Genomic DNA, 15009 nt, shown 5'->3' on the forward strand with positions numbered 1-15009 from the left:
GCACAAATGGAGTATCTGCGGAAGGCATGAAAAGCAGCAATGACGTTCTGTGCCTTGGTTAGAAGGACACAAGCATGGAAAGAGCTAAATTGAGATAGAAGCACCGTTTCTTTCCTTTTCTAGAACATAAGGGTACACTCGATATTCCAGTTTAAATGTTGGACACAATATTGCTGTAAGAATTACAAGTGGTATGGTGTCTTTGTAGATAAGAAGAAAAATCTTTCTTTATATTCTTCGCTGTGATTGAACTTTTAAAAGGAATTTAGAAGTTTTCTCTCACTCTCAACTTTATTTTCTAAAAGAAGAACTAAGAGGGAAACTGAAAGTATTTTATTTCAAATAAAGATATTAATAATATACCTAAAATTATTCTATCACAAGTTATTCTTAAAGCTCTAACAGATTCATGTAAACTTAACAAATAAGAAGATTCTCCCCCCCATGTAAATCTTTCCTTTCAAAAACGAATTTCTAATATTTTAAAGATTCTCAAAAGAACAAGATTAGTTTAAATAAAGTATTTATATATAAATTGAATATTCTCAGGCAGCACTAATTAAAATTTAAATATAGTTTGATATGTAAGTTTTAATTCTTCTTTAACTTAACCTTATATAATACAAATACAGGTTATGAGTATGGGATATATCCAAATGGGCTACTTTTGTCCACACTACTATGTATATATTTTTTCTTGTGATAAGCAATTCAAAAATACCAGCAGTTTAAACATAATACTACACGTACATTAGAAGCTCAATAAATACTTGTTACTTATTTGTAATACTGAAAGCAAAATCCATTTTTAACAATTCACAATGACTATTTCTCTTAAAATTTCTATATTAAAGAAGTATTATATGTGTGATTCTTTTCTAATATTTTATACAGTCATTCAAACTCATATATCCTGGAGGATGTACAATCCCCAGAGTGTAGAAGATGGCTAAAATGTCGAAGACGGCCTATATAACTTTCCAACAAGTTTATTTTGTTATCAAAAGGAAAGACATTATTTTAAACTGACTCACTGCAACTGCATGAATAAAAACAAACCAGTTTATCAAAGAATGAAGAATTAGCAGAAACTGTGATCTATCAAAAGCAAAATCTTAGCTAAACACAAAGGTTGCAACTTGAAAGTAATAAAAAAATTGTATGAAGTGTTCATTACATTTTAAGAGGAACTATAAAAATTTCATATTCTTCCAAAACACAAATGTTAACCTGCAACTGGAAGTACTATAAAAATATTTGTTTGGCATAACGTTTTATTTCGGAACTGTAAATAAAAACATCCTCCGGTTGAATGCTAAATAGCATGGAAAAACAGCAAAAACTGTTAAAACAAAGAAGCTCTTATAAACAAGCTAGAAGTTGTCAAATTTATATTCATTTTGCTGCCTTAATTTGAGGTTTCATTAAGATCTTAATGGGAAAAACATGCACCACTAGTGAAGGAACGTATTTTAAAGGAGGATCTTTTAGGCCAGTATAAGTGACTAAAAACGAGTTTCTTGTGAGCTAACGATGGCATCAAACAAACCACAAAGCAGTCTTCTAAAAGACAGGCAATGATTTAAAAGTCTACTATATTTCATATATCCCTTTCTTTAATCTGGCTCTTTTAATCTTCTTTCAACCTCAAATCATTTCTGGTTGACAAGTGCTTTTGCTTAAATTTGAGGAGCATATAAGCCGGTGAAGGAATGGAGTTTTCTTATTTAACATACAACATTTGTTACTCCATCTTTATTTACTTCCATGCTAAAACTTCAATCTTTATTAACATACTAAAACTCTTTTCTTTGTACTTAGAATGAGAAATTTATCCTAAGATGGAATCTAATTCTAAGTTTAGTCTACAAAGGAAATCTGTCATATGTTGAATCTAGCATTTAAAAACTGCTCACTATAAGCTCCTAAGTAAGATCCATGTATCTTATTTGTTTGGGGATGAAATCTGGTTAACAAAAAGAATGAAGATGGACTTGCAGGGAATTTTTATGCACTTATACCCTGAATTTCTTTAAAATAGTTTCACAATCTGTGTCCTAATTTTGATGCTGCATTTCAAGGAGGAAGTCTTTATGATTTGTCACCCTGTTCTAATATGATAATAAAATTTTCAGATGTTCCTGTGGCAAATGAACACTGAAATTAGTTTGCATTACATTAGAGTGTACCTGAAAGAACTACGGCAGTTTCTTTTTATTCAGGAGAAAAATCATTGGCAGGCTTTTCCCTAGGATAATGGGACAGTATGAACAATTCTCAGGAACAGTTATAAGAACTACACACACACGGGCAAAACTCTCTCAAGTATTCTGACTACATTTATAAAACTGATATACCTTATATTGCCCCAGTCCTTCTGGCTCACTTAACTCTTAAAAGCAAAAAAAAAAAAAAAAAAAAAAAAAGTATGATCTAATTCAAAGAAGCTTCTTTTCAAAAATGGTATTTTTCCCTTTAACAACATAGTAGTAGAAGCAGCTAACATTTACTGATCTCTTACTATGTGCCACTTAAAAGATAAAGAAACTGAGAAACAGGAAGGTTTTAGAAAATTACGCACGATCATATAGGTAGTAAGTGTGTGAACTGGGGTTTAGGACCTGGACAGTCTGATTCTGGAGGCCTAACTTTTAACCAGAATATTAAATATACCAGGCTCTAAATTCATTCTACTTCACATCTTTACATGAAAGTATTACATATGCTCTGTTTCTTTTCTATGACTCTCGTGTCTAAGACTGACAAAGTTATATTTTAGGCATTATTATATGCGAATTTAGTAAATAAATAAGTTATAGTGAGTAGGTGCTAATAACTCAAAATAATAAATTATTTAGGGGTTTTTATGTGAATCACAAATTTCTTCATCATGTAGGCCCTTAAATACTTAAACTCTTCAAAACAGAACTGACCCTATTCCTTTGGTACCAAATAAAATGCAGTAAAAAATTATAGGCTATTTTTAGTATACCTTAAATATCTTTATATTTCAAAATAAATCCTATCTTCAAATGTTCAGCACGATACATGAGGCACTTTTATCACTATACTACTCAAAGCTTTAAACTCTGTTGTTAGCCTTGTCTTATAACATACACTAGCATTATGAGAAAATCCTAATTTCTTATTTTTAAATATTAGTCTGTGATTGTTTTATTTGACTCTTCAAGAAATTAAGTGAAACCAAAAAAAAAAACAAAAAAAAACCCTGCTCTTTTAAAGCTTAAATATCAACATTCATGTCCCATCGATAAATTGTTCAGTAATGTGCATCTATCTGTGATCAGGCCATGCAACTGAAGACAAAAGTACGAAACAGAGTTACTTTTTGAGAGTACAGCAAATGAATTAGGCATGCGGGACTGAACTGGGACTCACCATGGAGCTTTTATGGAAAAACACCCCGCTCCAAACAGATAAGGCCTTCATGGAAAAGGGGGGAAAACGCACAAAAAATTAGAGGAAAACTCATTTCACATTAACAAATACATGTATATCATACTGTTATCGAGTATGGATAAAATAACTGAAAAAATTAGTAATCATTTGCAATTCTGCTGTAGATACTAATGAGTCTGATATAACCAATAAACAGAATGACGTGAAATAACAAGTCCCTTAATTTTCATAGGATTAGCGATTTCAAAATGGTCTATTTCTCCCCCTTTTCTGGAGTACCCCTGTAGGGTTCCTAAGGTAAAATAAAATAAATTTCACTTCTGAGGCCCTTAAAACAAAGTACAAGTTAAGTGGAATAATCAGATAGAGAGAAGAGTGGAATCAGGAGCAACAGATGTGTGGTTGTATGACACAAAATGTTTAAAATCAGCTAAAGAGAACTCAATAAAAAATTGATAAGCATTATTTGCTCTTCACTGATTGCATTCTCAGAGCCACAGAAAGAAAGTATGTATTTTCTAGGCTACTTATTTAAAGTAAATTGAACTGTGCATTGCTGGCCAAAGGAACAAACACTAAATATAAGTAGTATGATTTATTTCCATGTAGGGTCACATTCCCAGAAATTAGCATTTCTCTTAATAGTGATAGAGATTGGCTTCTTCTACCCAGCCTGCATTGGGTTAGGTTTGAATACTGTAAAGCCACAATTGTTTATTTTAAATACAACTGGGGATACAAAGTCCAATTTCATTGTTACACATACTCATTAATATTCTGTTCACAGGCATTTCAGACATGCTACGCATATTTGCATACAAAGAAGATTGGCTGATTTAACTATATCCAAAAAAAAATGTTGCTGTAGTATCTGACATTTGGAAGTAAGACATAAATTGAGAAAGAAAGCACACTGGCAAAACCTGGATATTCTTCTTCAACTTTGGTGTTAAGAACATTATAAAAATAAAAATTTCTGCCAAATGATTAGCATTAATCTGCCTGTGAATTGAGTTTCACAAAAAGAAACTTGGGTAAAATGTTTTCACAACACTGAGTGCAATTCTCAGGACTGATGCACAGAAGAAACAAAGAGGAGAACAGAAAGGTAAGTATCTCTGATTAGAGATACTAATCAGAGAAAAGTGAGTTGGAAGAACTGAGATATCAAAGAGAAAGAAAAGAAACTTTAGAAATGGTGTCAATGCAAAGTAAATCTCTCTCATAGTTAGTAAGACACAACCAAAAGATATGATGTCATTATCCACATTAAAACGTTGGATTTTCAAACTTTTTTAACTGAGACCCATAAAATACATTTTAAGGTGCAGGCTGATGTGTACATGAATACACATAAATTGAAACAATAATTGAATGAATGTATTTTTTGTCTGTAATCAAATTTACTACTTTATATTTCAATGTTTTATAAACATTAATGTTGGGATTTAGTTACAAGGAAGATTAATGCACATTCTGACAGGGTAGGTCTGGGTGGGGCCCTAGATTCTATATTTCTAACAAGCTCCCAGGTCATACCAAAGCTGCTTGTTTGCAGAACCAGTAGTAGCAAAGTGACATTTTATTTTATTCTATATCATTAATGAAAAATAGTCACAATCCCCTTATCTGATTGCATGATTCACAAATTGTATCAGAAACAAAATGTTACTGGAGCTCACCCTGCACTCCGACAAACCAAATACCCATTTAAATAACTCAGACCACTTGAAGACTCCAATCTCAGTAACACAATAACGCCCTGCAGAAGTTATCAGAAAATGGAAGCTTCGATATGTTTCTATATGCCCACAAATACTTCCAAAATGAAAAGGTTATTGTTAGCATACAGTACCCAACTTCCTTTGAGTTTCATTAGGCGAGGCACGTGAAATAACAAACAGTTCAAATGATTCTGACACATGCGCTGACCATTGGGAACAGCTAGACATGAGTCGCTCTTCAGTGTATATATTATATCAACACTGGACAGTGTCCCATCTTATTCTAAATATCAGACTACAGCTAAGTCACTGTAAAACATTTGAAAGTTTCATCCTACTCCTTCATGACTTAAAAGGCTTCTCTACTGATACCAAAAGACAACCCAACAAATTGAAACAAAACTTTAAAGTTTCTACACTTCAAAAGACCAGTTGATGCTCCCCACCTGTAGAGCCAGCAAATACCCTTTCCTAGGTTAAAGTTTCCATATATATAAAAAGGAAACATGAATTTGCCAAACAAATTAAACACAAGCTTAAAAAAAATCTCCTAAATTTTCCTTTCTAGGCAATAGCAGTGTATGTTATTAACAAAAGATTTCAACAACCATTTCCTTCCCCACAATCCTAAAATGACTGTTAACTCTCCAGACACTGTAGTAAACAGGCCGGTACAAAGCAGCAGCAATGTCAAATTTAAAGACAATACAGTTCTCACTGTTCAAAACATAACCCAATTGTGTGAGTTAAAAGCAACCCTCCTTCAACCAAATAAGGATCCATTGGCTAACACAGCTCGAGGAGAAAACAGAGGGCTAGAGAAACTGAATGAGGACCCGCTCTCATATACACTTGGCATGTTCCCCATCTACACTTACCCACTTCTTACCCACTCCTACAAACTGGACCTCTGCCACATACATGTAAAAGAAGAGCCACAAACTCCAAAGAATTAGAGTGACTGACGTAATTACTGACTTTGTATGGGTAGTGTCAGCTGTTCTTTTGAAATGTGCCTGCTTCATCTTTCCTCAGTAGCAAAAGAATGAAAATATAAAGTCACAAAGGACAAGTCCATGATCCAGCTGTCTTTGCCTATGACTTCCCCTCCCCTTTCAAAACCCCACATTTGTAGTTTTATATGAGGATAGTTAGGAGGAAGAAGAGAGTATGTGAGTGGGAGTGTATGTTGAATAAAATGGTTTATATTAACATATGCAACTCAAATTATGATGTTCAGATATTAAGAACTTCTGTGTTTTCTCAACACTATTAAGTTTCAACAGGTTTAACAATCCTGCCATACAAAATCTATTCACTTTGTCGCAGTTATGTCCTTTTTAAGCTGAATTCTGATTCAAAAACATCAGGATTGGCCAAGAGATGAAAAATCCAGAAATATTTTTTATATACTTATTTATAGTGCAACGTGAAGGGACTTGACCATTGGTTCTCAACAGGTTTCTTCCAGAGATTCTCAGAAACCAAGAAGGAATTGTGTTTTATATCATAATAAATGCTATATAAGTTTTTAAACACTGATTCATTTGGCTGAATGTCACATAATAAAACAAAAGCTTTGGTGTTACTAGCTGAAAGCAAGGCAAACATGAAGGTTTTTTTTATGTTAATTTATTTTAAGAGAATGACAGAGACAGTGTGTGAGTAGGAAAGGGGTAGAGACAGAGGGAGACACACAGAATCCAAAGCAAGCTCCAGGCTCTGAGCTGTTAGCACAGAGCCTGACACGGGGCTCAAACCCACCAGCCATGAGATTATGACCTGAGCCGAAGTCAGATATTTAACCGACTGAGCCACCCAGGCACACCAAGATTTTTTTAAATGCAAGGAAAAAGTAAAACTAGATTTTATTTTGAATGCGCTGAAGTGTTCCATAACCCAACTTTAGCGCTGAAAGGTGTAAATGGTTCAATCATCTTTAAAGAATTAACTGGAGTCTAAGAGAAAAATTCTATAAATATACTCTGAAAGTCCTATTTCTCAATTGCTCAAGTCTTATGAAAATTCAGACACTATTGTATAACAGACATCAGAATGAGCCCATATTATGGACAACTATATGCCAACAAACTGGACAATCTAAAAGAAAAGGAAAAAAACCTTAGAAATATACAACTTACCAAGACTAAATAAGAAATAGAAAATCTAAACAGAACAATTATTATTAAGGATATTGAATCAGTAATCAACAATCTCCTAATAAAGAAAAGCATAGGACTAGATGGCTTCACTGGTAAATTTTACCAAAACTTTTAAAGAATTAACACCAACTCTTTTTTTTAAATATGAAATTTATTGTCAAATTGGTTTCCATACAACACCCAGTGCTCATCCCAACAGGTGCCCTCCTCAATACCCATCACCTACTCTCCCCTCCCTCCCACCCCCCATCAACCTTCAGTTTGTTCTCATTTTTTAAGAATCTCTTAAGTTTTGGCTCCCTCCCTCTCTAACTTTTTTTTTTCCTTCCCCTCCCCCATGGTCTTCTGTTAAGTTTCTCAGGATCCACATAAGAGTGAAAACATATGGTATCTGTCTTTCTCTGTATGACTTATTTCACTTAGCATAACACTCTCCAGTTCCATCCACATTGTTACAAAAGGCCATATTTCATTCTTTCTCATTGCCACGTAGTATTCCATTGTGTGGAAGTTCTAACATCAGCAATCAGACAACAAAAGGAAATCAAAGGCATCAAAATTGGCAAAGATGAAGTCATGCTTTCACTTTTTGCAGATGACGTGATATTATACATGAAAAACCCGATAGACCCCACCAAAAGTCTGCTAGAACTGATACATGAATTCAGCAAAGTTGCAGGATACAAAATCAATGTACAGAAATCAGTTGCATTCTTATACACTTACAATGAAGCAACAGAAAGACACATAAAGAAACTGATGCCATTCACAATTGCACCAAGAAGCATAAAATACCTAGGAATAAACCTAACCAAAGATGTAAAAGATCTGTATGCTGAAAACTATAGAAAGCTTATGAAGGAAATTGAAGAAGATACAAAGAAATGGAAAAACATGCCGTGCTCATGGATTGGAAGAATAAATATTGTTAAAATGTCAATACTACCCAAAGCTATCTACACATTCGATGCGATCCCAATCAAAATTGCACCAGCATTCTTCTCAAAGCTAGAACAAGCAATCCTAAAATTTGTATGGAACCACAAAAGACCCTGAATAGCCAAAGTAATTTTGAAGAAGAAGACCAAAGCGGGAGGCATCACAATCCCAGACTTTAGCCTCTACTACAAAGCTGTAATCACCAAGACAGCATGGTATTGGCAAAAAACAGACATATAGACCAATGGAATAGAATAGAAACTCCAGAATTAGACCCACCAAAGTATGGCCAACTAATCTTTGACAAAGCAGGAAAGAATATCCAATGGAAAAAAGACAGTCTCTTTAACAAATGGTGCTGGGAGAACTGGACAGCAACTTGTAGAAGAATGAAACTAGATCACTTTCTTACACCATTCACAAAAATAAACTCAAAATGGATAAAGGACCTGAATGTGAGACAGGAAACCATCAAAACCCTAGAGGAGAAAGCAGGAAAAAACACCAACTCTTAAACTCTTCCAAAAAATCAAAGTGGATGGAACACTCCCAAACTCATTTTGCAAAGCTAGCATAATCCTGATACCAAAACCAGAAAAAGACACCACTAGGAAAAAAAACAAAAAACAAAAAACAAAAAAAAAACTATAGGCCAATATTCAAAATGAATATAAATGGAAAAATTCTCAATAAAACATCAGCAAACCAAATTCAGCAGCACACTAAAAGGATCATTCACCATGATCAAGTGAAATTCATTCTGGGGATGGCAAGGATGGTTCAACATAACACAAACCAATCAACATGATACATCACATTAGTAGAATGAAAAAAAATCATATGATCATCTAGCAGACACAGAAAAAGCATTTGACAAAATTTAAAATGCATCCATAATAAAAACTCTTAACAAATCAGGCACAGAAGGAATATATCTCAACATAAAGGCCATATAAAACAAGCACAGCTAACATCATACCCAATGATGAAAAATGGAAAGCTTTTCCTCTAAGATCAGGAACAAGACAATGGTACCCACTCTCACCACTCTTTTTCAATATAGTACAGGAAGTCCTAGCTAAAGCAATCAGGCAAGAAAGCAGAATCGAAAAAAAAAAAAAAAAGAAAGAAAGAAAACTGTCTCTATTTGCAGATGACATAATTTTATTTATAGAAAACCCTAAAGACTTAACCAAAGAACTGTTAGATCTATATAGATACAAAATTAACATATAAAAATCAGTAATGTCTCTATACACTAATAAAAAATTTTCTGAAAAACAAACAAGGGATTCAATCCCATTTACAATAGCACCAAAAACAATAAAACACTTAGGAATAAATATAACTAAGAAGATGAAAGATCTCTACTCTGAAAACTATGAGACATTGATGAATGAAATCAAAAAAGACACAAATAAATGAAAAGGTATCCTGTGGTCATGTACTGTGAGAATTAATGTTAAAATGTCAATACTACCAAAAGCCATCTACAAATTCAATGCAATCCCTATCAAGGTTCCAATGGCATTTTTTATAGAAATAGAAAAAAACTTCCCTAAAATTTATGTGGAACCACAAAAGACCCCAAATAGCCAAAAAAAAAATCCTAAAAAAGGAGAACAAAAGCAGGAGGCATCACACTTCCTGACATCAAGTTATACTATAAAGCTATAGTCATCAAAACAGTATGGTATTGGCATAAAAACAAAAGGACCAATGGAAAAGAATCGCAAACATACATGGTCCACTAATATTTGACAAGGGGACCAAGAATGCTCAATAGAAAAAATGCAGTCTCTTCAATAAATGGTACTGGGATAATTGGATATTCACATGTAAAGAATAAAACTGGACCCAAATCCTATACCAGTCACAAAAATTAACTCAAAATGGATCAAAGATTTAAATGTAAGACCTGAAATCATGAAACTCCTAGAAGAAAATACAGAAACAAAATCTCCTTGACATGGATCTTAGTAGTAATTTTTAAAAGATGACACTTAAAGCACAAGCAACAAAATTAAAAATAAATTAAAAAGCTTCTGCACGTCAAAACAAACCACGAACAAAGTGAAAAGACAACCTACAGAATACAGAATGGGAAAAATATTTTCAAACCATCTATCTAATAAGGGCTTAATATCCTAAATATATAAAGAACACATGCATTCAATGGCAAAAAACAACCCAATTAAAAGATGGGCAAATGACTTGAATAAACATTTTCCCAAATAAGATATACAAAAAGCCAACATGTTCATGAAAAGGTGCCCAACATCAGTAGTGATTAGGGAAGTGCAAATTAAAAGCAAAATGAGACGCCACCTCATACCCGTTAACATGCCACCATCAAAAAGACAAAAGATAAATAGCCAAACTACAGAGAGAGCCCAAATTTCCATTGACTGATGAATGGATAAAGATGTGGGTGTATATATACACATATAAATGTGTTTGTATACACACAGATACACACACGCACATATATACATATATATACATATATACATATATATACGTGTATGTATATGACAGAATATTATTCAGCCATCAAAAAGAATGAAATCTTGCCATTTGCAATGATGTGGATGGAACTAGAATGTATTATGCTAAGCGAAATAAGTCAGAGAAAGACAAAAAACATGATTTCATTCATATGTGGAATTTAAGAAACCAAACAGATGAACATATGGGAAGTGAGAGTGGGGAGGAGAGAGGGAAACAAACCACAGGAGACTCTTAACAATAGAGAACACTGGTGCCTGGGTGGCTCAGTTGGTTAAGCATCTGACTTTAGCTCAGGTCACGATCTCACGGTTTGTGGGTTAAAGCCCCACAACAGGCTCTGTGCTGACAGCTAGGATTCTGTGCCTCTGGCTCTCTCTGCCCCTCCCCCACTCACCCTCTGTCTCTGCCTCTCTCTCTCTCTCTCAAAAATAAATAAACATTGGGGCGCCTGGGTGGCTCAGTTGGTTAAGTGTCCAACTTCGGCTCAGGTCGTGATCTCGCAGTCCGTGAGTTCGAGCCCCATGTCAGGCTCTGTGCTGACAGCTCAGAGCCTGGAGCCTATTTCAGATTCTGTGTGTCTCTCTCTCTGACCCTCCCCCGTTCATGCTCTGTCTCTCTCGGTCTCAAAAATAAATAAAGGTTAAAAATAAATAAATAAATAAACAAACAAACAAACATTAAAAAAAATTTTGAGGGGCGCCTAGGTGGCTCAGTCAGTTAAGCACCCAACTTCAGCTCAGGTCATGATCTCACAGTTCCATGAGTTCAAGCCCCGCACTGGGCTCTGTGATGACAGCTCAGAGCCTGGAGCCTACTTCGGATTCTGTGTCTCCCTTTCTCTCTCCCCCTCCCTCACTCACTCTCTGTCTCTCTCTCAAAAATAAACATTAAAAATTTTTTTAAATTAAGTAAAAACAATAGAGAACAAACTGAGGGTTGATGGAAGGAGGTGGGTGGAGGATAGGCTGGATGGGTGATAGGTATTAAGGAGAGCACTTGCTGTGATGAGTACTGGGTGTTGCATGTAAGTGATGAATCACTGAATTCTACTCCTGAAACCAATATTTCCTGTATGTTAACTAATTAAAATTTAAATTAAACATGACAAGAGATAGAAATGCTGCCATGGATGTGGAGAAAAGGGAACCCTTGTGCATTGTTGGTATAAATTGGTATAGCCACTATGGAAAACAGTGGGGGGGGGGGTGAAATCCTCAAAAAGTTAAAAATAGAACTACCCTATGATCCAGCAATTTCATTTCTGGGAATATGACCAAAGGAAATAAAAATACAAACACAAAAAGATATCTACATCCCCATGTTCCTAGCATTATTTACAACAGCCAAGACATGGAAACAACCTGAGTGTCCATTGATGGATAGATGAATGGATAGATAAAAATGTTGTGATGTGTATATGTATATGTATATGTATATGTATATGTATATGTATATGTATATGTATATATTATATATATTATATTATATATTACATATATATTAACTATATTTAATATTTATTTAATATATTATACATTATAATGGAATATTATACAGCCATAAAAATATGAAGAAATCTGACCATTTCAAACAACATGGAAAGACCTTGAAGGTATGCTAAGTGAAATACGTCAAAGAAAGACAAATACTGTATGATCTTATTTATCTTAAGATAAATCTTTAAAAGAAAAACTCAGAAAAAGAGATCAGATTTGTGGTTCGCAGATGCAGAAGGTAGGAGAAGGGGGAGTTGGAGGAAGGTGGTCAAAAGGTACAAAGTTTCAGTTATAAAATAAATCAGTACTAGGGATGTGATGTACAACATGATGGCCATAGCTAACTCTGTGGTATGACATATAAGAAAGCTGTTAAGGGAGTAAATCCTAAGAATTCTCATCACAAGGAAAAAGTGTTTCCTTTTTTCTTTTCTTCTTTCTTTTCTTTTTATTGTATCAGTAGAAGATGGATGTTAGCTGAACCTATTGTGGTAATTATTCCACTATATGTGTAAATCAAACTATCACGCTACACACCTTAAACTTATATAGTGAGATACATGTCAATTATGTCTTAAAAAAAACTGAAAAAAAATAAGCCCATATAAATGTTAAATGTAGAGAAAATGGTATGTGTAAAATTGCAAAGACGTATCCTCTACCAATATATCCTAGGAACTTAAATGACTGTTACATTCTGTATATCCTCTGTTAAAGAGCTACAGAAATGGACTTACAGTTCTCACATACATATGAGCAAAATTAGTCCTTGTGTCAATTTTTCCAGTGTTACTTATAACTTTTCATTAATTTAATTTTAACCACTCCATAATAAAGACACCCATGGCACTGTTGGCTCTCAAATTCTTGATCTACAGGGCAAACTGAAGCTGAAACAGACAGGTTCACTATCTGAGATATACTCAACATGCAAATTTAAATTACAAACTCAAGATTTTCATTAGAAAAACATTAGATAATGTTAAAATTCTACCAGATGTTTCAGAAGAGACTGGAATAGCACAGACTATCAAATTTCTGTATCAAGTTACCACTGTTGATTTTTAATAGTAGACTTAATTCAAAAACTAAAAAATCCACAGATTTATGGTAAAATGGAACAAACCATGGTATATTTTAAATACTCTACTGATGGAGCATGAAAATTGTAAACTCAAACTGTGGTAAGTATATTGTACATGCAGATATATCCATATCCATTCTAATGAAAATACATTATCTGTTATTTTATATTTGGAACCAAACATTTATAACTTTAGTTATCAAAAACTAACACCTATATAAGACAAGGCTGGGAAGTGGAGAATTACCATCTACTACAGTATCTGGTGAGCCTTTCTCCAAATCTTTCCCATTTAATTCTCAGAACTTAGCATATAAGGTTTGGGGCTCAGACAAACTTTAGATAAGCCAAGGAAGGAATGGACCTTTCTGCAAGGCCTACTGTAGGCCAATGTCATTTACCCACTTAGCAACCTCTATGGCAGATTTAGTCTACAAATTTGAGATAATCAAATAAATGCTATTAAATATTTCCATTTCTAAATAAGAACAATCATCTATGTTTTCTAAATGAAGCTCTTGTTACTGGCCTATACCTTGACAATGAGTGAGGCTTAGAAATTAAGGAATGGAACCAAAGTCCTGGTAGGAACTCACACAATGTACAGCTAAAAGATGATAATCCAAATACATAAACTTATATTCTTCAGATGAAGAAACTTATCTAGGACACACTGGTAATACGTAGCAGAGCCAACTGAGAAGTCAAGGCATCAGATTCTAAGTCAATATCCTTTGACTACATTAACCTATTTCTACAGTGTCGAGCTTTAGGTTCTTAATACACACTTCAAATTGCTCACAAAGACATGAATAAATATAAAGACAGGAGAAGGGAAAAGAACAAGAAGCTTCTCCACTTAAGACAAAGGAAACATGAAAGACAACAAATCATCTGTTTACTTCACTGTTAGTTAAGAGTAAGGAAGTAACTTCATTACCAATATCTGTATTTTTTATTCCCATGAAATTACTCTGATCTCTTTTAGAAATTTGCTGCTCTCTAGGGGCGCCTGGGTGGCTCAGTCGGTTAAACGTCCGACTTCGGCTCAGGTCACGATCTCGCGGTATGTGAGTTCGAGCCCCGCATCGGGCTCTGTGCTGACTGCTCAGAGCCTGGAGCCTGTTTCAGATTCTGTGTCTCCCTCTCTCTCTGACCCTCCCCCGTTCATGCTCTGTCTCTCTCTGTCTCAAAAATAAATAAATATTAAAAAAAAAAAATTAAAAAAAAAAAGAAATTTGCTGCTCTCTATTTGTCCCTGGACAATGATAGGTATAGGTTAATAACTTTAGATTTAATGCACATAAAATTAAGCATACTGATGAAAAATTATCTATTTAGTAAAATTTTACATAGGAAGCATTCAAACAAACAATTATCACTTACTTGATTCAGTAATTCAACCAAACATCTATGAAATGCTACTTAATAAATCCCTACTATTAACACTTAACACTTCAAAAAAATGAGCAATTCCTTAGTACCCAGTTTCACTTTAAGAGATGAGAACTATTCTTATTTATGTGTCATAAAACATGATGGAGGTTTTTCCAGTTCTCCAGTCTTATACTGGAAGAAAATGGACCCTGTTTGAATGAATGATTATTGAGCCAAGTGATTTCTAGCACTTCTTTTGCCTTCATCAATGTATATTGTAGTCAGGTTAAGCAACA

The 15009-nt window shown here is 34.1% G+C and overlaps 1 protein-coding gene across 1 annotated transcript in view; it reads right to left on the reverse strand.

Moving 5' to 3' along the window:
• The window catches only part of BCAS3 (BCAS3 microtubule associated cell migration factor), a 606893-nt gene that overhangs the window by 305482 nt on the left and 286402 nt on the right, over positions 1-15009 (reverse strand). The window contains exon 18 of the mRNA XM_019431027.2: positions 3400-3444. Within this exon, the coding sequence (XP_019286572.2) occupies positions 3400-3444 (45 nt within the window). The remainder of the gene's footprint in view (positions 1-3399; positions 3445-15009) is intronic.

The sequence above is a fragment of the Panthera pardus genome, unplaced genomic scaffold, assembly GCF_024362965.1.
Source record: "Panthera pardus isolate Hobbes unplaced genomic scaffold, ASM2436296v1 HiC_scaffold_3, whole genome shotgun sequence".
Classification (NCBI taxonomy): Eukaryota; Metazoa; Chordata; class Mammalia; order Carnivora; family Felidae; genus Panthera; species Panthera pardus.